At 40.4% G+C, this 27,835-nt stretch overlaps 1 protein-coding gene across 3 annotated transcripts in view; it reads right to left on the bottom strand.

The window, feature by feature from the left end:
• Positions 1–27,835, bottom strand: part of usp31 (ubiquitin specific peptidase 31) — a 51,957-nt gene that overhangs the window by 5,991 nt on the left and 18,131 nt on the right. Inside the window, exons 5-16 of one of the 3 annotated variants that reach the window (XM_069180704.1) lie at positions 21,335–21,470; positions 20,445–20,592; positions 19,895–20,069; positions 17,490–17,601; positions 16,991–17,085; positions 16,579–16,656; positions 15,387–15,516; positions 13,019–13,138; positions 12,199–12,424; positions 11,226–11,384; positions 9,833–9,985; positions 7,274–8,572 (exon numbers count right to left, since the gene is read on the bottom strand). In XM_069180704.1, the coding sequence (XP_069036805.1) occupies positions 7,274–8,572; positions 9,833–9,985; positions 11,226–11,384; positions 12,199–12,424; positions 13,019–13,138; positions 15,387–15,516; positions 16,579–16,656; positions 16,991–17,085; positions 17,490–17,601; positions 19,895–20,069; positions 20,445–20,592; positions 21,335–21,470 (2,831 nt within the window). Of the gene's footprint in view, positions 1–139; positions 8,573–9,832; positions 9,986–11,225; positions 11,385–12,198; positions 12,425–13,018; positions 13,139–15,386; positions 15,517–16,578; positions 16,657–16,990; positions 17,086–17,489; positions 17,602–19,894; positions 20,070–20,444; positions 20,593–21,334; positions 21,471–27,835 lie in introns of those variants that run through there. The other 2 variants (XM_069180703.1, XM_069180702.1) reach the window with 2 other exon arrangements.

Below are 27,835 nucleotides of genomic sequence, written 5' to 3'. Positions count from 1 at the left end.
TCGAACTAATTGTTCCTGTAAAATAAAAACAAGACAACTGCGCCCTCTAGTGGATACAAATAAAAAAGGATATGGTTTATGAAAAAAGCGCCCACAATATAAGAAACAATCCACGATTAAAATAAATAAAATGAAGAGATCAACGTTCTGCATTTTATTGTGTTGTTCATTGTTTCTTGCATTGGTAAACCATGTATACAAACTTTTTTTCTCTTCCAAACAAATGCATTCTTTCAGACATAAAAAACAAAAATAAAAAAATTGCATATTAAAAGTGCATACTCTTCAGTTATTAAAACACACGAATAAATTAACAAAAAATGAAAAAGGCATTAACAGTCTCATGCATTTACTCCAAAATAAGTTAAAATTTACATTTACATTTTTTATTTAACTTTTATTAGTAATATTAATGCATTTTTAAACAACCTTGTGGAAGACCTGCTTTTTCGTACTACTACTGTACAGGTTTAATGACAGTAAAATATAACCTAGAAAAAGACTACAACAAATAAGTGACCCAAATCATTTTATGTACTACTGTCTTTATTTAAAACTCAGGATTTAAAGTCCAGTGTGTTCACCCCTAAAAACTGACATAAAAAGCATTTCCTTTGAAAACGATATCAATTAGGTCTGGGTCAAATTTCTTTTAAAAAGTTTGCAAAACAAATTACCTAATCGGCAATAGTCACCTTTCGATATTAAACACCCTCCAATTTTCAAGGTTACAATTTGTACATAGGGAAAAAAGAACATTTGCAAACCCTCGTCAAGAACACATGAAAAAGCAAATAACTTCTTAAAAATGACCAGAACTGATCGGCTCTGAAGCCTACACGCAGGTGCAACGCCATCACAGCGCACCGATCGCGCAGGCTGCGAGACGGTTCCACGCGTGCTGCTCCCAGAGCTTCATTCTGAGAACAAGATCATCGCAGACACCTACCAGCTCGCCCCGGGCTCATCGGGAAGCTACTGTCTGATCTTTTCACACGTCGAGTGCAGTAAACACAGGAGCAGAGACGCAAGGGGAAGATATTACACGGATGTACAGGAAACACTGAAAACACTAATGTGGACCCGATGTGCCAAGTTTTGCGTTTCAAATATGGAGTACACTTTTGATTCTAAAATCAAGAGGATGTCGATGTCGATGTGGTGGAAGTGTTAATCATTCAGACAGCAAAGGGCTGCTCTAATGCTCCGCAGGCTGCCGGTTTTAGTGGGTAGTGGTCATGGTTTTGTACAAGAGATCAATCAGTAAAAGAAATCCCGATATGTATGCATTATTACAGGATTAAAAATGCAAGGAAAACCTCCACGATAAAAGGATTAAAAATGAGCCTATCTCTTGCAAACAAAAAAGAAATAACACTGTTTTCCCAGGAATTCTTTTTTCCTGTGCTTGCACGCAGATTAGCAATACCCCCAGACTCACGTGACAATCTTACAGCAAAGGTCTCCCTTCAAGAATGTGCAAATAAAGCATTAGACAGAAAAAAAGGCGCTATACATGCACTCCCTCACTTGGATTTTAAAAAAATACAGTAAAAATATAGTCTAGACTTCTACATTAGCAGTTTCATAATTCAGTGCAGCCAGTATTAGCAACAGACACTTGCATAGTTAAGTACTGTACATGCAACAGCAGCCTACATGCAGTTTCCCCTCCATTAATTCTCCCACGTGAATTTGTTCCGCGTTGAAGTCGGTGCAGTGCCAAGCGGACAGCTCTGCTGTTGAAATGCCAAACCCAAAACAGTGGTCTGCAAAGATTTCCTACTTCCAGGAATACAAATAACTTTCTGGAGATGTGAGCCGAAAGCAGTCTTCGTGTGTGAACGCAACTTTAAAGATGGCATTGCAGCGCGTGGAGTTTATGATGGGGATCTCTGACCAGCATGACCGGCCTGCAGCAAATCGACATGTTGTAAGCTGGCATCTTGGGTCGGGGGGGGCTTAAATTCAGCAACGCCTGTGGAACATATTAATGGTTGGCCACTGGCAACACTGAGGTTATCAACTTGTTAAACCCTGATCTGTTTTTTTTTTTTTTGTATTCCAGCATTGTTGTCGACCCAAAAACATTTCTAAGTAGATCATGGCTATGATTTGTAAAACTCACTTTGTGCAAGACTGCCAAAGGAAATCACTAAGGAACAGTGCGTGGCAGAGCAGTTAAAATGCAGTTCAAAGGGCAATACTTCACAATTGGCTGTGCTTACAATGATAACAATGAATGGATACTTAAGCCTTCCAAGTGGGGTGTCACTGGCATCCAGCAAATTCAACTATCACTGCTTGCGTCCTGTCTGCTTTTCTGACTCTTTTCTGACCAGATAAACAGGAGATAAGTGGATTATTTTTTCTGCAATGAAAGGAAAGAGTACAGGTTTTGAATGCACTGACAAATTGTGCATGGTGATCAGAACAACTAAGACAAAATTAGCTTTTTTCTTAAGAACTGGGGCTCCTCCATCATCTTTCTCCCTCATTACCTGCCGCCTCGGGCAGTGGCCACCATCACTACCCTTGCCCTCTGTGGAGACGTGAGCTTTCTTGATGTCTACGGTCAAGTTGCACGGGTCTCACGTGGCATGCGAGCCCCTGCCGGCCTTGAAGGAGGAAAAGCATCATCCAGAGGAAAGACTCCTCTCTCTATAGCAATGCTGCAAGCTTGCAGGAGTGGGTCAAGTGCACAGGACCACCTCTTGTGCCCTGAGGGCGTTCGGCCCACCTGTATGCCACCACATGGGGAATTCCCTGCCATAGCGGGCTGATGCCACAGCAGGATGAACCGGCTTAACTGCCTAACAATTGTTTTCGCTGAAAAGACAGGCAAAGAATCCTTTGAACATTTATTAAAATATTTGATGCAGATTCATTTTAAGACAACAACATAAAAGACAAAATAAGGTCCCTCGGTTACAACTTTTATATTTTAACTGCTGTATGTTGGATCTCAGCATCTGGAATGTGTAATTTCGGACGATTTTGGACAAAGTGCTCTCTTCTGACCCTGAACTATTTAAAACTGCAAGTGAAACCAAAACAAAAAATTGCCATCTGCAGCAGAACTTGATACAGAATGTATAGGATAGTGTCTGCTTTAGAGAATAATGTCAATGCATCCACACATGAGAGTCTGGTGTTTCGCAGTTCTTCCTATACCCTGTGCATTTGAGACCTTGTTCTCATCACTTCAGTACAGTTCTGCTGGGCTCATGTGTGGCTGGAGCATGCATCCCCTAACTCTGTCCAGAGGGAGTCGTTTATCTGGCTGCAGGGTTACAGAGACACTCCCTTAGCTGCCCAGTCCCTCTTCATTAACCGATAGTTCAGTAAAGTGCTGGGAGACCTGCAATACTGTTGCCTATGAGAATACACAAGAAAGCACAAATGGAGCATTGGAACATCTAATACCAAGGCACACTTGGGAGCAGTTTATGAAAGAAGCCACATGTATAGCACTGCCAGTTGTCAGAGCAAGAGAGCTATAATGACACGCGTAGTGCTTCCAGTCTATAAAAAGTGTCTGCAAGCATTTCAGCGGAAGCACTGGTGATCTCACCTACACCCCTTGCCAAAATATTGGGAACTCCACTCCCTCTTGTAGGGGTTCTGCTAATCCTATCAGCAGGCAATGCAAATCTGTCACATGACAGAGTTGAGTAATCACTGCTAAGGATAACTAGGAAAATTGTAATCGAATGATATTAGGAGGGAAAAGACTAAATCTGTGCAAGATGACGACCCCTGTTTCAAACAAAGTATCCACCTGCATGGAACCACATGGTTAGAAAGACCAGTTGCAGGACAGGGACAAGTGACCCTTGGCTCACCAGGTGCAAAAGAACAGGCAGCCTACAGTTTAGCAACAGGAGGAGGCCAGGTGTAGTCCTTTTCCACCCATTCCAACATCAGCCCTGCATAAGGCATAGCAGTACACAGGGGTTCCCAATAATTTGGCCAGTCAGTGTAAAATCCATCTGAGAAATTGAAAGTCAGACTCTTCCAAAAAAAACCCTGTTCAACATGTTTTACGCAAAGAAGGACTGGCTTCTTGCTCTGAAAGAAGCTGGCATTACATGGAGCAAGAGGCTGCTGTGCATTTCTGCGTTACCTAGCAAAGCCACCTTGTTTATTCACAGATCAGCAGCAGGCACAGCATGCACCAGGTACATAGGAATAGAAACCTCACCCACCTGACACAGTTCACAGGAATGAACAGGAGGTGGGTCATTGCAAAACAAAATTAGGGATACAGACACATTAGGAAATAATTTTGATTAGATGAGTATCACCATTTTTTCTGTACAGATTAAAATAATTAAAATACAGAATATTACATTAAAATATGTTATCTATATCAATACTTTTAAGGCAATACTCCCAGAAGTAGTACAAAAACGTAGCAAAATAACACTTTATACTAAATGTAAGAGAACCATAGTGTCCAAAAGCTAAAACTAGTAACATTTAGAAAATGCTGAAAGCTTTAGTGTTTTATTAAACTGATGTAAGTTAAAAAATTCAGGCTCTGAATGGTTTTGCTTTGAAGTCCAAAGTTACAGTAATATACATAATACCTTATCTATACTAATGTTTTTGTGTTGTAGGATAACATTTGCTCACTGCTGTTAACACTTTACTGAAGCTAAATCTGCAAATTCCTTAAAAGGCAGATAAGACCACAGGTACAAAAATAACCAAGTGTTATCTCTGGAAAAAAGAGAGAGAAGGACATTAGTGACATTAGTAAACTGAGACTACACTCTGGAATGCAGGGTTCATAAGAACCTATATCGGCCCAAGACAAGGGCAGGTCATTTAGCCACTGTGCTCCTTGTTTTCCTGCACACTAAATCAGTGGCTTCCAACCCTGGTCCAGGAGGAACATGATGTCTGCTGGTTTTCAGTCCATCTACATCTCCAAGGCTCATTGATGACTTAATTGATCTGCCTCCTGGTTTAGAGTTGTATTTAACTTTTTTCTTTGATCAGTCTTCAGGAACATCAATACCCCGGTTGAAGGGTTCTGTTTCCAACAGCTCAGCACACTGGATTTATACCTCTGCTCAACCTGCTTGCTATTATTCCTGGTTAATCAGTTAAAAAGGAACTGACACAGGTGGGAAAAACACTGTATGTGACATTCTCACTGTGGGAGTGACACCGTCAGACATGCCTACAAAGAATGTTTTTTTTTTTCCTTTTGCAGAGATCCAATGGGTTACTTTTCAGGCAACACGCCCGAATGAGGGCAGTTCAGAAATTCAGAAATCAGTATAGCATTTATACCAACCCTATCACAACTGTCATTTGATCTTCTAAGAGCTGAAAGCAATTTCATAAAAGTACCCCCAGACAAAAAAATGGAAATCAGTTACCATGTGATTAAGAACATGACTCGTGCAAAATCTTAGAAGAGACAGTGTTTCTCCAGGACCAGGATTGGGAGCCACTGCACTAAGTGGTTCTATCCTAGAACCATGCCTGGACATGAGAGCTCTCCTTGTATCTGCCCTCACCATGTGCCCTTGTATTGTATTGGTGCAAAACTGTCCCTTAACAAGTTTCAAGTTAACATCAATTGACATAATGCCCAGAAGACTAGGAGCTGCTTATAGCTTTCAAAGCAAAATCAACTTCGCAATAAAAGCACAGCAAGAATGTGATGTATTTAAAGAATATAATTTCAAACTCTACCATCCTCCTTGTTAAGCAGGCTTAAGAACATGAAATCAAGGTGCAGAACGAGAAGATTTACAAATGGAGTTGGAGAAAAAAAACTTGCAGATAAAAACACTGAGAGTCTAAATTAATCACAAAAGTAACCAACATCTAACCCAAGCTGGCATTTTAAAAGGTTTTTGTTTTGACCAAAATGGAAACTTTCAAGCACTCTTTTTGTAATTTGTGACAGACGGGAGTGTTGTGTTTTTGATTTATACATAGCTTTGTCTGCTGACGAGTGAATTTTGTAAAAAAGCATTCTCTATATAAGGAGAGGACTGCTGAAGTGAAGAGTAAAATGCAAAAGTAATAGTGGCAGTTTAAAAGCTTTACAATAACAATTAATCAGCATAGAGTAATTCCAATACAGAATCCTCTTGCATAACTTCAACATTTTATGAAGTAGTATGAAAACAAAAAAAAATAAATGTAAAAAAAAACAAAATAAAAGCTCTATTTAGATTTACATACTGAGCTGCACATTTGGTCACTTAAACAAATAGGTGGCATAAATAACAATGACAATTTACCTACTTGCTCCTTTTAAATGTAATATCACAGTGCAAATGAGTGGCTCTCCATCTGAAGTTCATTTTGAACAGTTTGTGCACTATCCCGTGTCATTTTTTTTTTTTTGGGGGGGGGGTTCTGGAGAAAATGAGCTATTTTCAGTTTTCAGGGAGGACTGTTTTTAGTTGGTATGAAATAACATTTGAGACCCATGTTAGTCATTAGCTGAACCTCTAACTAATGTGTCATCTTTAAAAAACACAGCTGTAAGATATTGCCCTTTAAACTGCACCTATCAGAAAGTAAAAGTGACTTCTCAGTAAGTTAGATTGCACTGTAAAATGTACTGTACAAATGTGACACCTTCATACAAACATATTTCCCTCGCCTACTAATGTTAGAAACTGGCCCCAAAACTTACCTCATCCAAGCATGCTACTGTAACAGGAGTTTAAAAATGACTTTGTAATCAAATATATCATTCAGTACATTATATAGCATTCTCTTGCAAAAAAACAACTAAATTCAATATATACAAAGTGCTCTGTTAAGACACAATCCTATACAACAATTCAGTTTTGTGTACAGTAGTAGACTTTTGTACCACACTTTGCCATTAAAATAATGGCAAATATTTGGTTCGATGGCAGGGTAAAAGGCGCTTAATTTACAGTAAGTTTTCTTTAAGAAAAGGAAAATATATGTAATATATTAGGCACATCAAAAAAAAAAGGTAGCTGCATTACAAGAAACTAAAACTGCTAGGTCAAATATCATTGAGGCTTCTGTGTGGAACGTGCAGACTTTTGCATGCTGGAAGAAAGCTTTCTGGAGGAGGATGTCTTTTCAAGTGGCTTTTTCCCATTTGCAGGAGATTGAGCACCTATATCGGATGTGGAAGACTTAGATTTGCCTGTGGATAATATTGAGCGTTTGACTGGGGTGGAGGTCTTAGAAGACTCCTTGTCTTTCACAGCAGTCTTGCTGGTTTTAGGCTCAGGAGACACTTGCCGAAGAGGCTTACCTGTCCCCTCGGTTGGCCCCGTGTCACTGCCTTTATTCCCGCTACCCGACCTCAAAGTTCCCTCAGAGGCCTTCTTGGCCAGCATCGTGGTCTTCCCAAAATCAGCTGACCTGCGCGTCTCCTTTTGCCGCAGCGCCGACTTGAAGAAGGACAGCCCCTTGTCTTCGGACTTGCTGTTTCGCCTGAGGTCCATCTTTGAAGACACGCTGGGAGATCTCAGGCTGGTCACGGAGGAGCTACTGCTGGAGCTCCTCACCGTCCGTCCCTCCACTCGGCCTCCCTCGCTTGTTTTGGGCAGAGGTGACCTGGCAGGGGTGCCGGTTCTGGAGGGGGCAGATCCAGCGGGCTTGTCCGTGAGTGGGCTGGTCCGAGTGGACTCCCTGCTCACGCTCTTCTCGGCCAGCTTGCTCTTCCCGCTGGACGAGCTCCTCTCTATCCCTGTGGAGGTCTTCCTCCCGGTTGGAGAGGGAGAGGTAGAGGACTGTGGTGTGGAGGATATCCTTTGCTTCTGTTGAGCCGCTCCTGAAAGAGTCCCCTCCTGAGCTTGAGATGGTTCCTTCTTGGGCTGCGTTGTGGATGAGGACATTTTGCTGCTTCCAGGCTTGGTAGAGCTGACCTTCTCCTTTGAGCTGGACGCCTTTGAGGAGCTCTTAACCTGAGGGCTAGAGGTAACCTGAGAGGCAGGAGGCTCGTGAGCAGACGAGATGGTTTGCCTTTTCTTGGAGCTCTTCTCCGGCTCCAAGACTGCCTTTGTGGAGCTCCTCTTTGTCGCCATGCTCTCGAGCTTCTGCGCCGACGCTCCAGAGCCACTCCTGTTCTTAACGTCCTTCGTCGAAGAGCTGCAGCCAAAGCCGCCCTGGTCAGCAGAGGAGATCTGGTTGTTATTGTCGGTGGACTCAGCTTTAGAGCTCCTCTTTTCCGTCTGGCCTGGGATTTTGCAGTACGGCTCCTCCAGACTCACCACGGACCTCTTGTGACCGTTTTCATCACTTGTTACGCCCTCCATTACCGCCAGGGGAGCTTTTCCGCTTGGCTTGTGTTCGTGTTTGCTGTAGCTTCCAAAACAGGACGTCGATACTTTGTCATCGGACGCCTCACCTATCCTTTCTAAAGTAGGAGAGGAGTGTGAATCTAAGGAGAAATGCGAGGGAGAATTGGATCTTCTCTGCAGTTTAGCCGAGAGGGACCAGGAGGGCTTTATCCCATTTTCGATCACAGCCAGGGGGCTGGCAATGGATGATCTGGAAGATAAACTCTGCCGTTGGACACTTCTTACAAAGGGCCGAGTTGAGAATCCTCCTTAACAAAAAAAGAGAAACATTAAACTAATGCACTGACACAGGGTAGAATGGGTTACCCGCTTTACCAATTAGATAAAGTTTCGAGTCATTCACTGCATTCATTCACAGAGTGGTATTAATGCAGTAAGGGGTCCTCTTATTCTTATCCAGCAATAAGTATCCAGTTTAGTTTACTCATCATGCATTTTAAAATAAAACACGTGTTTTCACTAAATAATACTTTTAAAGACAAGTTGGCAGCACGTGTATCTCACCCAGGTCCTGGTCTGGAAGCAAGCAAAAAAGTCCGTACTTGGATGTCCACATGACAGTACATGAAGCAGTTCTGCTCTAAAAGGATATTTAATAAGCTTCTGATGAATTAAAGCATTCAAAAACACACTGGTGCGCAGTCCTTTCAATTTTACTTGATAATTATGAATACCACTTATGCTCTGAGAGTTTTTGAGATTTTTTCTCAAGAAATATCACCTTCAGTATTTCCCCAAACTCAGTCTGAAACCAAAGCTATACTGCTGATTGTGTGCCTGTGTATCTTTCTCATCCCACGCATCAGGCACCAACACCCATTGGTTCAGGCAGAACTACTGAGCCTGAAAGCACAACAGAACAGAGCTTCTGCTTTCTGCTTCACAGATGGGCTTCTGTGTGACAAGAGTTTTCCCCTCTCTTGGTCAAAATGGCGAAAAGATCACAGAGGTCCTTCCTGTGACAACAAACACAGCACAGTGCACCCTCTTACCGAGAATGACCAAGTGAGGATTTTGTTAGGTTCCATGGGGTTTTCATTTGAACAAAATATTTGTCATGATCTAACCTTTCAGAATTGGGGAGTATTACTGCAATAACACTCACACTAAATAGAAATCAGGTCAATGCTGGATGTATATAGAAAATAACAGCACTGTATTTACATTAACAGTGAAAACATAGTTTCTAATATTTGTTAGGAGATGTCAGGCCATAGACACCACACTACACAAATATTCTGTCTCTAACCTTCAGATCTTAAGATGTTAATACACTGCAAAGATCAAATAAAGATATTGCACAAGGAGTTAGTCAGCTTGATATGTCAGACGTTGTGCAGCATGAACCTAGATTATGAATTAAAATGACCAAGAATATTACAAGCATCTGTCTGAAAAACAATTTTTAAATGAAGAGATGAAGTCATGGGCCGCAGTTAAGGGCGCATTTCAAACCACTGAAAAGACACACAATGCTGGGATAAATAACATGCTTGTAAAAACCTCACCATCATCTTCGCTGCGGTCCCCAGTGAACTCCACCGACTCGGACAGAGACGCCAGGGACGTGCGCCTTGAGGACGCAGCCGAGGCCACGCTGGGCTGCTTGCTGCCTGAAAGCCTATTGACCCAGTGCTCGCACAGAGAAGAGCTGGTGGAGCCTGCAGGGGGCGACACAGAACACACTCAGACAAGGAGGGCTGCTTTGGTAAAACAAGACACTGCAGTCGCTCTGTATGAGGAGAGGAGAGGCAAGAGAAAGAGGGCGAATGGGACCCTGATCATCAGCCAAGTAACAATTAGAGGGAAGGAAAAGTCCAGAGCGCTCAAAACTAAATCCAGTTCTAAGGAGGATGGACTGAAAAGATTTACATCTTTTAAGTCTCAGCAAAAGAGACAGATTTGACGAAGGTTTTCAATTTTTTTTAAAACGTAAAGATTAACAACAGTAATTATTCCACATTAAGTTACAAAAAAGAAAACGGGCATAACTCGTTAAAAGAAGTTACATTTTGTATCTTCTCTGACATAGAGAATCATCAGAGCTTGGAAAGGGTTATCAGGGCACAACGGGGAAGCAGAATTGCTAAGATCTTTAAAAAAAAATACTATAGAAATACTTGGTTGCAGATTGACATTTACACTGGAATTAACATTTCTTCCATTCTCCCATTCATTTTGTAGAGTACATTAACCTTCAAAAGAAAGCGTAAATGTGCATGCAATTGGCCATTTTCTTTTTAGTTAAGTATTACTGTAGATTACAGCCAACCAATTTCTGCTACATCTGCGACAATATACAGCTAGGAAAGTTGCCGAGCAAGGGGCTGTACGCTTCAGGTGCTACCTGCCAAAAGTGCAGACAGCTAACATGACACTCCCAGCATTTGGTTCACAGCATCTTATTATTGCTCGTGCTGTTGGTGCAACAACTGTGATTGTTTTCAAGCCTCTTGATGACTGCCTAGGGAAATTAATCCGCTTAGTATCTCCCTGAACTCCACAACATGGCATCACATTGGTCCTGGATAACAACCGAGACTTTGCAACTTTACAAATCCAAATATGAGCTACATTTCCTTTCCTCAATCCAGTGCAGAGAATTGGGAAGTGTCATTTATTTGCAGTATATCATTCAGATGATCTAATGCCACACACAGAAGAGCAATCTGCTTGTAGAGTACACTAGCCTTCACATGAAAGCATAAATATGCATGCACTTGGCCATTTTCTTTTTAAACAGATATTACTGGAGGTTATAGCACTCCAATACTTAATCCAAAATCAACGAGGTGCTGTACACAGCAAGAGAACTGTTGCCCACTGTTACCAAAAACGTTAGCAAAGAGGAGGGTTACATAATACGACACAACCAGCTACTTAAGACACAGTTGTACCTACCAGCAACTGAGCTATTAGCAGACCAAGATGGAATTGTGGTCCTCCTCTGATAAAACAGAATGTAAGCTGTCTGTTTGCAGACTTCGTCTTCAGATATGGGCTGAACATCGCTGTCATCAAAACAGTACCACTGTCCATCTACTGAATTCTTACAATAGGCTGCAAAAAACAAAAAGTCTTAGTCTCAAACAGAATATCAGACTCACACTGAAAATAGTAATGAATTACATATTTCTTGTAAATAACTGCAACACAGAGAGGGGTATCTGTCTCACTTCCTACTGCTTCTGAGAAAAACCGCGGGTTCTAGCCTTGGCAGGACAAAACATCAGTCACTTAGAATATAATGAAATAATGCCGAAAAAGAAAGTGAAATAATAAATGGATCAGGTACATTTTTGTTCTAAAAAAGCAAACAAATTACATTATTAAAAGGTCGTTCTTAAGCTCTATGTTTCAGAGCATTGTCTTGCTGTAAAAAAAAAACTGTATTAATGATTATTCAAATACTGTCTAGCGACCATGAATTTAAATGCTTTAAAATCACAATTTTGCAGTACAATGTTACTCACAAGGGTGTAGCACAATCTTTCCCACAGAGACATGAAATATATTGAAACCACAGCACAGTTAAGGACTTCTGTCAGCAAAACTGCAAATAAAAGCAGCAAAATGCTGTAGCTTATACTACTTAATTATTTAATTCAAAACAAACAAAATATTACTAAAATCTTATTATAAAGAATTTGTACTCTAGCCCAGTTTATGTTTTTACATACAGTAGCTGATTTTTCAAGTAATGCATTTCCGAAACGAATTTGTGAAACATATGTCCTTTTAACACACAATTCTGCACAGAATGCAGAATGTTTTGTACCCGTGCAGGGAACCCCGAGATGCTCCGTACCTGCGCAAGGGAACCCCGAGACGCCCCGTACCCGCGCATGGGAGGGAACCCCATGACGCTCCGTACCTGTGTAGTGGCCCCCATGCATGGTTCCATGGTGATTGCACACAGCATACAGGTCATACAGGTAGTCTTCAGGATCCCTCCCAAGTCCATATGGCCGACGCCAAGGAGACCAGTGGGAAGGCAAACTCCAGCTGCTCTGACTCCTCTTCACCACATGGGGCGTCATGTCCAAACCCATCAGGGGAAACTTCACCATGTTCTGCATCTTCATCCGCCTGTCACCTTCCTGTGCATGGACACAGCAGCAGTGAACCTGATTCATGCCTCCAGTAATGTAGCAGCCTCAGTCCTGCTTGCAGTTAACCAACAGCAGTACGCAGGCACAGCGCAGTATATTCATCCATCTTTTTAAAGTCATCCTTCCAGCAAATTCATAAACCTGTTTTTAAGCTAATGTACAATATTATGTATGTTTAACACGTTACCACTTCAAAAGCCTTTAATTAAAGCATGTAGTATTCAAGGTTGCTGATGTGACAAAACAGTAAAGCAAGCAGTAAATACACTCCAGCCAAAATATTAGGAACCCCAACCTAATATCGTGTTGCAAGCAGAAGAAATGTCTGGAAAGGAACACAGAATGTGTTTCACAGGGTTTTCAATTCATGCATTCACCAAGCGCCTTTAGCTAAAGATGCAGTAAGGAAATAATAAAGGGGACTGAACTATACAATCCATTAGCCTGCTACAGGATTGAGACCTGAGAGCTTTCCACAGTGGAAGTCTATCATAGCCTCCTGCCACAGACAGTCTATTCCTTTTGCAAGGTGGTCCTAACAATACTGGGTGGTGAATGTAAAAACATTTTCTCTTGTATTACCTGTCTGAACCTCTTCAGGTGTATGATGAGGACGTCGGGGAGGGTCCAGAGAGACAGCTTGATGCTGCCTTGCTGAAGCTGTTTACAGTGAGGGCACCGCCAGGCGTCATCAGGAGCTAGCTGCAGTGCACCCGGAAAAGATCCAACAACTAATTTAGTCCTACAGTATGCGTTAATAAATTATTAATACAGTAAGCAACTTTCTTTGCTTCTTGACTGTTTTAACACCGAGGTCATGTCATTGGATTCCTTCCATCAGTTATGGAAAACTAATGCTGTAACCTTGTCAGTTCATTAAACAATGACTAATTTTTCATCTTCATGTCCAGAACATTTAAAATATACATTTATTACAATTACTGTACTACAAATATACAATAACAATCCAACTGAATAACTGAAACAAACCTGAATGTAGATCAACAGAAATATAAAGTAATAAATTAAGCATTTATTAAATTCATGAAACATCTTAAACAGGCTGCTGCTGTGGGTGGGTGACCAGTAGGTGGTGCTCATCACCCCAGTATTTACAAACCATTGCTTAATTACAGAGACCAGAGACCAGAGACACTTTGATGCAGGAGACTCTCATGAGACATGAAAATTGGAGTGCTGATTACTTTGCCGTTGAAAGTCCCAAGGCACCAAGTGACAAGGCACCAAGTAACAGCAGGGGTATAATCCTGGAGCTCTGCTTAAATTTCACTCTTAGCCTCAGTGCCTACAGAAATACATGAAGTGGTTCCGCTTTTACAGAAATGCTTTTAAGACATAATTAATATCTAGGGCTACGAATCAGTTCCGAGTTCAAATCTAAGTGCTCATGATAAAGCATTCCAAAGCGTTAATGTCAGTGCTGCAGCAAATGAAATTCAGCCCATTGTTTTTTTAGTCACACAGCGAGCACTGCTCATTGCAGAAAGTCACCACCCCACAAGGATGAGAACCCCCTGCAGACACCTCTTGTTAGAAAGAATTCCATACAGAAAATCAAACCAGCAAGTGTCTGGGAAGTGGGCAGAAACCCACACGAGCACAGGGCCAATATCCCAATATCAGACTCGAACCCAGGGCCTTGGGAGCTGTGAGGGAAGTATGCCAACCAGCATGCCATCATGCTAAACTGTACACGTGACCCGTCCCAAAAAAGGTTGCAACATAATCTGAGAAATGGGCATGATGAACAAGATGTTCTTTAAAGTTTCTGTATGCTTAGAGCATCAAGTAAAAGATACAAGTCCTTACTACAAATAAAGTCAATCCTTCATGGACTAATAACTAAAATCACTACCTGGAAAGACAGATCTAACTTAAAAGGCTGCCATACATCCTCTACAGTGAAGAAAAGAGCTTAGCACGCTGCCTAACAGTGGGAGCTATTTTCAAACAGAAGCTTTTTATCAAGTCAATAAAATGTTGCTCAGCAACCAACAAATTTCAAATAAGGAACAACAAACACTGAATAAACTTCAACAAGGCAAAAAATAAATTAAAAGAAAGTTTATATTTTTTGCAATACTATTATAATATTAGAATATGTTCTCAGTTCCAAAGGTCTCAGGTATCATGAAATGGGGGGACTATGTATAAAAAGGGCTGTGATTCCTATATGGTTCACCCAATATACACGTAAATACCCCCGAATTAAAGCTGACTTTCTGCACTTTAACCTCATAGTCATTGTTTTTATTCAAATCCATTGTGCTGGAGTACTGAGCCAAAACAGAATTGTGTCACTGTCCAAATATGGGCATTCTATTCTAATTTCCCACTGGCCTTTACCAATCATGGCTTACTAATAATCCCCATCTATGGACTGGCTTTATCACTATAGTGTCCTCCCCACCGATAGCTGGTGTGTTGCGAGTATACTTGTCCTCTATAGATGTCGTCACATCATCCAAGTGGGGGCTACACATTGGTGATGGTGGAGGGGATCTTATTACCTGTAAAGTGTTTTGAGCAAAGTGTCCAGAAAAGCGTTATTTAAGTGTAAGGAACTTATTACTATTACTATTATTCTTATTCTTATGTATTTTGTACATTTTGTCCCATGCATGTGGGACAGAGAAAAAGGTAATTCAGACAGTGGATTTGTTGCCTTAGGAATGCACCCTTGAAGAGAGAATTTGCCCCGATTGCTCCAGCCCATTCAGCTGCTTAACCAGACACAAGCACTTTCATGTGATAATGGACTACAGATTCTTTCCAAGCAAAGGTTTTGGACTGTCCGTCTGTTTAATATTATCAAAAGCCAGGATTATCTCGGCTCACTCATGATCATCTTTAACCAATAGAGAACCTGTGCCTTCACAGAGGTGAGATCAGTAGCCTCACTGGCCTCCATCTGCCCGTGTGATCCTACCTGTTCCTCTTTGGTGTACAGCTGGAAACACTGTGTTAGGGTGCAGGCCTGCGGATGGTGGTGCTGTTCCCTCTGTATCCGCACACTCTCCGCGTCAGGGATGTACTCGTCTTCCGTGTGTCCAAACAGACTGAGGGAAAGCATACATTGCCAAACCTTGAGTATACATGCAATCTAGAAAAAACCTAAACTGATCAATTTTTTCTCCCATCAATAACGCTTTTAAGAACCTGAAAGGCCACAACACTCTACATACAAAAATAGAGCCGGAACCCTTTACAGGCATGTCAACCAAGTTCAACTTCTGGCTAATTAATGTTATTGGAAGACAATCTGAGCAAACAGGAACATTTGCCATTAGGTGAAAGTATGGACATCTTAGAAATATGGATGTCCTTCTACACGACTTCACGCTGTAGTCTGTTTTTCAGTGTTTTAAGTGGCACATCTGTCATAAAGATATTACGCGCAAAGAGGTATATGCAGGCACACAAACAAACAGAATTTAGTTTCATACTGAAAATAACAAGCAGTAAATCGCACAACATTCTGGTTACAGAACCTTCTACACCCTAAATGTATTTCGACAGATGAAATGTTGCATTTATCATCAGCATGGATTGCAACTCCTACTTGTTCCATTTCTAAGAAGAAAGGTTACAATCAAGAGGCCATCATCCAGGTAAATCATAACTGATTAGGTATTGCTCCTAACTAACCCTATGACCAGCCATTTTCTGAAGAAAACCAAGGTGTCAGCTTCAACATGCCTTGGAAAGTTTCTTCCAGACACGCACAGTCCTTCGTGTAAGGAAAGGTCTTATATTCTCATTCATGACCGACCTTCTGCAAATCAGACATTTATTGCACACTCTAATTCAATGTGTACTGTTTGCTACATCTATACTGCAGGGATCTGAGACAAAAAGATGTTAATTAAAAGTAAGAGCATGAGAAAGGACACAAACGAGGGGAGATCATTCTGCCAGTTTGACAGCCAGTAGTTAACTGACCTCATCCAGCCTTCAGGAAAGGAAAGGCTTCAACCACTGGCTGGTAGCTTATACCATTCTCCCCCACCCCAAAAATGTAAACCTGAAACACTGCCAATAGGACTGAAGCATTTTTATTTTTATTTATTTTATTGTATTTTTGTTCTAACAAACACGATTTTGGAGACAGTGTCACTTACTAATCCTTGGTCTCCTTGTCCCATTCCACAACTATCTTGATGTGTGGAGGTCCCCCTTGTCCACAGGATTTGTACGCCCTGTATGCAGGAGAGATGAGAGAGTTTTGAGCCTCTTGCTCCAGCAGCAGGATGCCTGCTACCAGGAAATACATATCAATCAGCCACACCAGTGACATGACTGGAGTGCCATTGGGCACTTAAGAACAATTACAGGGGAGAGGGTACCTAGCGGCACTCTTAACAGCTAGCCAGTAGAACTCAGCCTTGATCTTCTCGCAATAAATATGTTTTGCAAAACGCTCAACAGAGCGCACATTAGCAATTCACATAGGGTCTTATGTCTTGTCAGACTCTTCAAGAGCCACAGCCAAATTAAAAAATCCTAAAAGTAAGAAAAATGGGTAAAGGATACCTTTCCACAGTAGGGTGACACAGAGGCTGCTCCTCTTGAGGTAGAAGATATGTAATCCCGACCACACCAACCACACGCAGGCTAAAAGGACCAACCTTTAAATAAATAAACAGTTACAGGTGCATATAAAGATTCTTTTTAGTACATACTAGAGAATCACAATTAAAAAAGGTGCAAATTTCACAACTTAACAAAGTGAAAAAAGACCAAAATGTACACTTTCTTTCATTTAAATACAGACATTATCGTGCGCAACCACTTTTGAACACATTTGCCTAATTTTTGCAAAGAAAAATTCAAGTTCAACTAACTTCCTCAAAAGGCAAATGCTTTTTATAGACTCCATAAACAGCGCAAATAAAATGTCAACTGAAACCACCTTTAAAAAGCTAGTAAATATTATTTGAAGGTTCAACTAAAATATAACGTGAGCTTATTTCAACCATAATTCTCAAGAAAATTTCCTACACGTAATGCAGATGTTGGAATGCCGGCTTACCTGAATGTACACTCCTGGCCTTAACAAGTGTCGCATCTTTTCCAAAATTTCTTTCTGGAGGACATCCCAGGTCACGGTTCGCTCCAGATAGAGTACAAAAGGATGGCCAAACCTGGCAAATAATTATATCACAGGGATTTATGTCATCACAATGACACTGTACCCCACAAAAACCTTACTTCTTAATAGCTGTAGTCTGTTGTCTGTCTAATCACTTTTAGAAATCTGAGTAGGTAACTGCGTCAGCATGCAAAAGTTATGCATTTCCTAAAAGTTAATTCCATGCTGAAAGGGAAAAAAAAGAAATGCAATATTCTGGCTGCGGAGCCTTCTTCAACTCTTCTACTTTCAGCATGGAATAAACCTTAACATACTTTATCCATGCTGATGCAGCTATTCCGAGATTAATTCTGCAATTTCCCTCATGGGATTAATAAAGTATCTATTAAGGATTAAGAAAGATCTTTTCCTAAAGGTTTATTCTATGTCGAAAGGAAAAGAAAAGAAACGCAACATTTCAGATGTAGGGCTTTCTTCATGTCTTTCTTAATCCTTAATCTTTGATTCAGCTGAGTAAAACACGTGGCAAGAGACCTCCAGCGTTCCTTTCTCCCTTCTCCCTTCTCCAGGCCCAGCTACACAAGTGCAGCTCACACACCAGCAGGCAGGTCAAGTTTTAACAACCAGCTAGTCAACAGGAGGCCCAGCAGAAGACAGGGCAACTGTACCAGTCTCTGAAGGCAGCCGCTGTCTAAATTAACAAGATCACCTACAACTTGATCCACAGGAAAGAGTTTTTTTTTTTACTTTTAGTTATCTGAATAATTCAACTTTTGCATTTTTTTAGGAAGAGGCACTCTGAGACTGATATTTAGATGCCGAATAATTTATTTTGTGGTAAGAGAGGATCTAAAGCTTCATATACATATGTTATCATCAACTGAGAGTTACAAACAATTTGCAGGACAATGTGTAGATCTTTACCAGATTTACAAGAGGTTAAGTGCTGCAAAAGCACAGTATAGACTACTCTATGAAGTAACTATCTAGCAATGTTAGACTAAACAAATTACTACAGATACTGAGATGTAAGAGTAGGACACATGCTTTTCATTAAAGCTGATTCAGTAAATTATTCTCCACATTCAGCAGTATGTAATTACAATGTTATAAATTCTATCTCTCACCACTTAATATATTCTTAAGTTCAAGCATATGGTTTTAATGTAACTAAAAACTGCTCTGAGGCATGGACTTGTCACCATCATCGAAAAGGAGCCAAGAAAGCAAAAAACATTAAAGGATTAAATTCAAAGGTTGAATGAAATTCTGAGTGAATCGCCCAAAATACTCAGGAATTGCTGTCCAAAGAACAAAATGTCTTCAGTAAACAGTTTCTTTGAGAAGCAATCCTTTGTTTTTTGTAAAACCACATTAAAAGATGCATTTTGAACACTGGCCAGTATTCCTCATAATACAAATCCTCCTTTGAATCTTTCTGACTTAAACACAAGGAATCGTATGTTAAAATTGATTATTTTGAATGTGTTTTCTAAAAGATATAACATCTACGATAGTTCAGAATACACAAAAACAGCACGGTGCTAGTGTATTTCTTTGAAGCTTGACTATGATGTGTTACCCAACTCAAATTGTACCTGATGTAAAAAACCTGTGTCAAATGCCACAGATGGCTACTTTAAAAGTTATTATTCTTAATTTATTTGGCTGACACGTTAATCCACCGTTTACATTTATACTCTATACAGCTGGGCATTTCCCTTAGGGAAATCCGAGTGCATCTCCTTTCTCAAGGGTACAGTGGCAGTGTCTCACCTGGAATTCAAACCTACAACCTTCAAGGTTTGAGTCCAGAGCTCTACCCACTACTCTGTACTGGTGCAATGAAATTAACAAAATTATGTAACTAAGCGCAGTACTAAATTTCTGATCTGTTATTATGTAACCAAACTCTGACAAACTATCAGAAACTGACAGAAATCCTTTGACTCACCCTAAAAAATCATGTTATTTAGATTTACCAGTAGACCCCCCTAGTGATTTAAAAAAAAATAATTTCCTGACAGGTTACTTATGCTCAACAGCACCAGAAAACTGCTATGTGCATTAATTTTATAAAACTGATTGCCTGAATGTTACTTTTATTATAAATTCAGAATTTAATTAAATTGTTATACAATTGTTGCGGAATATTCTGTTTATTCCCTGGTAAAAATTGAATAATATACACAAAAAAAGAGTGGAATAAAAGAGCAGATTACTGATCACTTAAGTTCTTCAAACTTCAGCAAAGAAAACAGATGACCAGACCCATGGAGCAGCAGTCCCCAATCAGGGGGGATATTCATGTTAGAATCCCGAGCTCCACTCGCACATGGTGTTACCTTCTGCCCTGGTGTCCTGTGCACGCTCTGTTGCAGACCAGCAGGATGATCTTGTCACTGCTGGCATTCTTATTTGATGGTAAGACCGGCTTCACTGCTCCTTGCATGAATGAAGACGTTCTGCTGTTGTCGGTGCCAAACTTCAAGTTGTTCTGGTTTAAATTTCCATGTAGGCCTTGAAAACAGTCATAACTCATCACTTGAACTGGAACTGAAGTGAAATACTCATTCTACTTATTGTTTACATCCAGACAAAGATTTGCTTGAGTTCTCTCAACATAAATGGAAAATAAAAACTATTCCTATGCGTCACTGCTTAATAGTTTCTTCACTGTATTCATAAATAATACAGAGTGTTTTTTTAGGTACTCAGCATGATTCATTGAATTACTTAATGCTACAAAACAACGGTGTAACAGAACATTTTGAATCAAACTGGAGGACAAGCCTGGTCATTCACTCATCAGCTGATCAATACATCTTACGGTTTATAGAGGTATGCAGCACTTGGAAAGGTGAAGCACAGTAGGGGAGAACTTAAAAGGTGTACCTCTTTGAGAAAGAATGGTTTCTGGTCTAAAGATTTCAGGGGTTTCAAATGCGAATATGGAATCACTTTCTTGGATAATCTCAAGATCGTCATCGTCGTCGCAAAATGAGCGATGAAATCCATCATAGTACATCTCTGTCAGAACAATCTGCCAAGTAAAAAATATACAATGTTGGGTGGCAGTGCCAGATTTCAGAACACCGATGTTAATATGATAATATGTAAACAATGTTGGTGGTTTCCGGCTGGAAGGTTTACAAACGAAAGGCCATTCACTCAGCCTTGTTTTGTTGCTCACAGCTCATCTGTCTTCCTTCCAAAAAATGAGAAAGAAAATACATAAAATAGGGCTGAACACTAAAATTCACCAGAGTGATCTCAAATAATGGACGTTTATGACAAGCATCAATGACAAACAACTAAGCAGATAAAAATAACTTTCTTTCTTTCATCGCAAACCTATTGTTATCCCATGACACCACAAGAGCCCAGTGCTGTGACGAACAGGAACATCAGACACTGAGCTGAATTGTTCATTTCCCACAATGGGCGCCAGAGAACAAAAGGCTCTCTTCATCCAAGTGATCAGAGTGATACTGGCACACATGCCCACAGTACAGGAGAGACCTGTGTCGGTGTTGCAAGAGCAACAGGCCCATGGTGAAAACCTTGCATCATCCCTCTGAGATGATAATACCTTAAAATAGACACAAGAATCGTCATGTTTTAATTAGCCTTACGAGGTGCCCAAGTTACTTGCAGCAAAAAAAACAAACTTATGAACTTTTGTGGTTCGAGAATGTCATCATCGTGATCATTGTTGTTGTAATCATTATTACGTCAGTGTACTGGTGCATACCCCCAAAACAGTCAACTGAATGTAAACGTACCTGGTCAGTGGGGATCTTGGTTTCACGTGAAACAGCCTCTCGCAGTCTAGAGACCGTGCTGGACAGAGGCACGGCCACACCGATTCTCATACAGTGGGAACACTTTCCTTGGTAAACTACAGTGACATACAGAGGCCTGAATGGGAAGAAGAAACTGATGTTAGCAAACTACAGGCTCCTGTCAAGCTGAGAGGTTTCCAAATAAATCCATTATTATAAAGTATTACTCCACACGTAGTTGTTAAGCAAAGGGCAAGTTTTAAAAACATTGCAGACATTCAGATGCCTGTACTAGAAGATACAATTTTTTAACTAATTTAATTTGTCATTTTTAATGCAAACCCTTTGGGTACAAGCATTATACTTTAATGTTTAGCGAGAAAACTGAATTTAAAAAGCGCTGTCCACATTGTTGAACCAGTACCACAGCAACAGCTCTTCACGCACAGAAAAGCCCAAGCACTTCCTGTGGGTGAAAAGTCACCAAGGACAAAGGTCATATCCCGATCACCAGGCAGAAAGGTACTGAAACAGAAACTCGAGAACTGTGGACTAACTTATTCAATTAAAACTATTAAATTAGTTACGGAATGAAAAAATGACAAGTTCCACAAAATAAAGGAAGAAAAAATGTGGGAACATGCAGCAATTTATAAGAAACATACTTAATTCTTAATTCAGACTTAATTCATCCCCTCTGTTTCTGCATGCCTGAACGAATATCAATTTTCATTTCATCAGATTAACAGCTGTGTGCGATAGGGGAAGGTGAGCTTTCTGAGAATGATGCTAGTTGAGTCAGACTGAACTGTAACAAACACAGCACTTCTGGAATCAGGCAGAGATTGGGCGACAACTCCCAGAGACAATAAGATACAGACAGCAGCACTTCAAGCAATCTTTTGCGCTCATTAGGCCAGTCGTAGAAAAAGAAAACAGGGATTTCCACAACTTCAAATGGGAGTTAGGATTACTGGTTATAAATAATTCAAAACTAGAGCTAGAGTTAGCAAAAATTAAGGACAGAAGGAGAAAAATTCACGAAAACTATGAAGAGTGCCCACCTCAGTTCACAATTTACTGCAAGATATCCACAGGTGGCTGATGTTAAAGGGGAACTGCAGTCCCACTTTCTCTAACGTTGGTAAATGTTGGTAACAAAATTATTTAATTGTACATATAGAGAAATTTTACCAATTTTGAATAAAGCACAAAATAGTGAACTTTGTGAGAGTACTATATTATCTAAATTTTATCGCAAGCTTCTTGTCTCGCTACAGGCGAGAGCCAGAGTTCCCATGAATTGTGACTTAAACTTGCCCTTCCTGTTCACTAGTCACTGTAATGACTAATGTGATGTATGTGCAAATAAGCACAGGTTGTACAGCAGACATTTCATCGCAGAATCGTTCCAACATGATCTGCAAGCAGAGTTAACAAGTAGTATTTGTCGGCCAAACCATCTGAAATTCGAGAGCAATATTTCTATTCGGTTGAAAAAGCCGTATTCACAAGCCTGTTTGTTTACAATGTAATAGTGACGCTTCATGGTACCGGATGTTTTGTTGCCACGTTCTGAATCACAGAACATGGTGCTGCTGAACATACCTGGGAAATTCATCTATTTTGTGATGTGAATTAGAGGTTTACAAGTTACTGTGTACATTTTATTTTTAACGTGGTTTGAAATGCACTCCTCAACGCTGATTCTTCCTAACCCTGAAATATAAAAAAATCGCATGGCACTTCTTTAAACAAAGAAAACATTGAAGACATACAGTTACAGGGCATGAGCTTCCAGTCACATCCATCCATCTACCACCTTCATTCGACTTCAGAAACACTTCAGTCTCGGGAATCTGGCACTGGAACAGCCACACACACACAACCAATTCCACGTCCCAAGAGATACAAGTGCGGGAGGAATAAACTGAACGTTCAGAAAATCAACTGTTGGTTTGGAGACAATTTTACCTAACACTTTCACCTCCGAGAACTCTGATTTACCCTTGCAAGATTCCTGTTATTCCAATATTCAGTATTCCACGCAGAATCAGCAACTGCTGGAGCTATCTACTACAGACAGGAGGGTGAAATCGGGAGGCCCTAATGAGGACCCTGACGGCATTCTTCGTGAGCTTGTGAGTTTTCACCCAGTTGCCACCCTTGATTCGCCCTCCAAGATGCTCCCACCACTGCCAGCGACAGCAAAGTGGGTGACCGAAAACCTGACCACTTTTCCACTGCATGAGAATGGCGAGGTCTTTGGAGCGGCGAAATATATGAAAAAAATTAAACAAAAAAAGCAGATTGTTAAATATAATAGTTTTAAATTAAAATGTTTCTCCAGGCTTGAGCAAGATTACCCGCATACTATGTGTAACTGAACTACAAGTACCGGTGCGAACATAACATGCAACACAACTAAGTAATTCAATTCCTTTGCTCCATTTGGGGCTCAATATCTCAACCACACTCCGAACCAATTTTATTGCAACTGGTATTCATTTTTTCCAGATTGCTTCTAAAATTTGAGCGCTAGTCATTTAGACAGATGATTTAATGCCTTGAAAGTGGGAGCCTTACAGCAATTTCTCTTCATATCTAATTTTCCAACCCAACGCTTAAGAAGAGGAATTTGATTAAAGAGCATTCTGAGGATCTTTATTACTACAGAATAAAAGGAGCAGATATGACATTTTTCCTTCAACTGAACAAGTCATCTGCTCATAGCCAAATATGTTGCTGAGATCATAGGAACCCGATTCTGACTTTTAACTTGTAGCACTGCTTACTATGTACTATGGGTCTGGCAGTCTTATTAGATATTAGATAATGCCCACAAACATGTAATAAATTCTAACTGACCCTCAAAGAAAAGGTGCCAGAATACCTCACATTGAACTCTTTTCAGAGTTACCCGTATTTTAAAAGCAAAAAATAATCACAGCTGTCTGATGAGAAGCTTATTTCTCGCAAGTCCAGGACTATATGGAAGATCCTGTGCAAATGGGGAACAAAGATACCAAGCCTCGCACACATTTCTAATGGTTGTCACCTGCAGGAAAAGCTTCACACTCTATAAAATTACACATTTTTAACCACAGCTTCTCTCTTTTGTCCATGTAGAGTTACTTCATGTAGTACTGGGTTTGATTACAAGTGAAAGACTGAGGAGGCCAACACCAGAGCTCCAATGCTGCTATGAAGGAAAAAATAAAAACAACCAGGAACAATGGAAGCTTACAGCATTTACAGCTTACAGCTTTTCCCAAAGAACACACAAAATTGAACTGGAAAACCACTGCCTTCCACATACACTTAATCAAGCCGAATTGAGGGCTTAAACTTTAGAGTCAAGGAATTGAATGTAATCTAAGTAATTTAATATCAAAACAATGGAATCTAAATCTATTTGATTTGATATTAAAATAAAGCTTCACAGAATAATTCCACTCACTATGGGTTTGATTATATACGCACACAACAGACAGGCAATTTGATCTTTGCAAATGCTCTTCAGATGTGCTCCAGTTCTGTCACTTTCTGTGGTTTCAATGCTACTTGCAGACAGAAGGGTGGTCACAAATTGCTGACCTTTCTGGAGAGCACTGCGTTCAACATCTCTGTAATGTGCCTTTCTAGCTTGGAATGCTGAATTAAATGCTGCAGCGCCAGTTTGAAAAAATGCTTGACTATGCAAAACGGGGTTTGGATCTCCTGGTGCTCACTGAATTGAGGTTAAACAAATCTAGCCACGTCTACTTAAGGGAAAACAAAACATACTAACGAATGTTAAAATGTTTCATAGCATAGCTCAGACTGCACACAGTGAATAAAAGTTATTACTATTAAAGTACAACAATTCCAAGGTCTATTTGCAGGCATTTTGCAAAGAAATCTGTCATGAACAGTCTTTAATGACTGTGCATTAGTAAACTGTATAATTTAATGCTGTAGCACTGAGGGTCACACTGTGACAAACAGAGAGGTGGCTGTGTGCGCTGACTCGGCCTCAAGTGGCAGGGAAACAACCAGAGGTTAATTAAACACTGTAAAGCAAAAACAATAAAAAACAACTTTTCAGCTGTGGAGCCAACTCACATCCAAAGAATGCTCCACTGCTGAGACTTGGTGCATTTCTTCTTCCTTGAGAGCAAACGCACATTCTCAAGGAACATTACCACTTGACAGTGGGTGAAAGCAAACTTTTGATTTCTTCCTGGTCTTATTTATTTTGCGTTATGGTGAAAACATTAAAAAGTACTTGTAAAAAGTATATCTATACTAGTAGTTTAAATGTTAAACTACTTTGTTTTCTGTACTCCTGATGTGCTGTGATTTATAATAATCTAGATAAATAAAAACTCCCATTAGGTTTTAAGTAGTGCAGATTCCCTATTTATTAGCATAATGGTGGTCTGTCTCGCATGAATGCCAGCCAGCCCCACATGCCCCTTTTTTAACCAATTGGTCACTACAACATCACTGTTCTTCCATCCAAGCTATGTGAACACCAGATGCCATTTACTGAGGTTACCGTAATATCAGCGATAAATGCATGCTTGTGCATACGAAAGGTTACAACAAAAGTTACCATAATATCAGGGATAGATGCAAGCTTGTACATAAGAACAGACGAAAAGGTTACAATGGATATTGTAATGTCAGGGATTCATGCGTGCTTCAGAAACACTACACAGACACCCCCACACCCTCTTCTCTGCATGAAGATGCCAAACAAACACACACCAATGCCACATTCTCTTGTCCGGCCTGGCAAGAACAAGTTTGAGACATAACCCAGAACTAAAGAGCTCACAGGTGTCACGCATGCATTCTGGTATCAAAACAGGCTTTAGAAAATGCACTATTATCACACACACACACGCACACACACTAGTCACATGCAACAGATGGAGAATATGACTTTTTTTAAAGGTACTTTACACCTCTAAAACTAAAATGAAAGCAACAGATATCAAGCAGCCACAGCAATTCCCTCCAATACTGGTAACACTTGAGGGCCTCTACATAAAATTGACATAAGAGCAGCATTATAAACTGACATCTTCCAAAATGCAAAGAAACGCGAGATATCTATTTGTACCACCTCTGTTCTGCCTGTTCTGTATTTTTTTTAAATCTGTATTTCTGAACTTAATTAATTCTTCCTTTTCATAATTATTCATGAATGATAACAAATTCAGTGGCTTGTCAACATCCCTTTGTTCTCTACCTGAGAAACATTCAAACCTCAGACATTTGAGGCAACTTCCCAAAATAGAATCCAAGACAGTTAGAAACACAGCACAGCAAGTAAAGCCAGTCAGAGATAATCTCATTCATGTAAAAAGAAAGAGACATTTAAGGATACATTCACAGAACACAAAAAATAACCAAATATGCAGAAAATAAAGACATTTTAATCGGAGCTGAAGAGAAGAAAGTTTTTGCAAACTTTCAAAATATAACACTGCAGACTAAACCTATTCAATGCATTTTATCCATTGATTTATTTATTTTATGAGGGCTAATAAGCAGGCTGTCCAATACAAGTCTCTACTCATTGGGAGGTAAATGTACTACTTTTGGAGGACAAGTATCATGGAGCTCTGCTGGTTTGAATCCAGGCTATGCCACTGTTGGAGTGCACATTGCAGGGGATGGCTAAATATCACCCTGGTGGGTAAGGCTGAAGCCAGCATGGAATTCTGATTTCACAGCACAGTAGTGGGGGTGGTTGGGCCGTAAGAGCTTGTAGCAAGATCAATAAAGACAGAGTGAGTCCTCCATGTGACACAACAACTCCAGTATTTGCAGTTCAAAACTCACAGTGTGAAAAGGGGCAGGCAGCTTGGTTCAGTAACCCAGTTCAGTAGAGGCATCTAAGACACCTTCATCTCTTCTGGGCTTGGATGTTGCAGTGACCAAGGCTGAATAAAACTAGTGCATCCCTTTTTTAAATACTACTTTATATATAAACAACACAATACATATATACACTAAATGGCCACAGTGCCTATTAAATACTTAAATCTACAGCCACCGTGGCCTGGCTTTAATTGAAAAAGGTCTTTTAGGTGTTTTTTTCCTTAGGAGATACAGTTGGCATTTACTGCATGTCATGAGCAATAACTGAGAAACAAAAGTAAAACGTACAAAGTATGTCCAGCACACTGTATAATGTCAGTCCAAGGACACTTAGCTTCACTTCCAGTGCTTCCCACTTTGCCTCAGCACTAATTAAGTTTGTAGTGTGACTGGCAGATGAGAAAGTGATCTGCTTCTGTACAAAGCCAAGCTGACACCAGAGCTGCGCAAACCTCTGCCAATCACACACACACACAGAGAGAGAGACACGGGTGGGGATCAGTGTGAAGGCTATTATCCCAGTCTGGTCAGCTGAACAGCAGAATCCTTCCAAGTAGACACAGATCCGGCCTCGGGCCAGGGCTAAAAGCAGATTCTCCTTCAGCCTCACACAATCCAATTCATTCC

Source organism: Lepisosteus oculatus, chromosome 19, assembly GCF_040954835.1.
Source record: "Lepisosteus oculatus isolate fLepOcu1 chromosome 19, fLepOcu1.hap2, whole genome shotgun sequence".
Lineage (NCBI taxonomy): Eukaryota > Metazoa > Chordata > Actinopteri > Semionotiformes > Lepisosteidae > Lepisosteus > Lepisosteus oculatus.
This window is presented reverse-complemented; position numbering and strand designations above follow the sequence as displayed.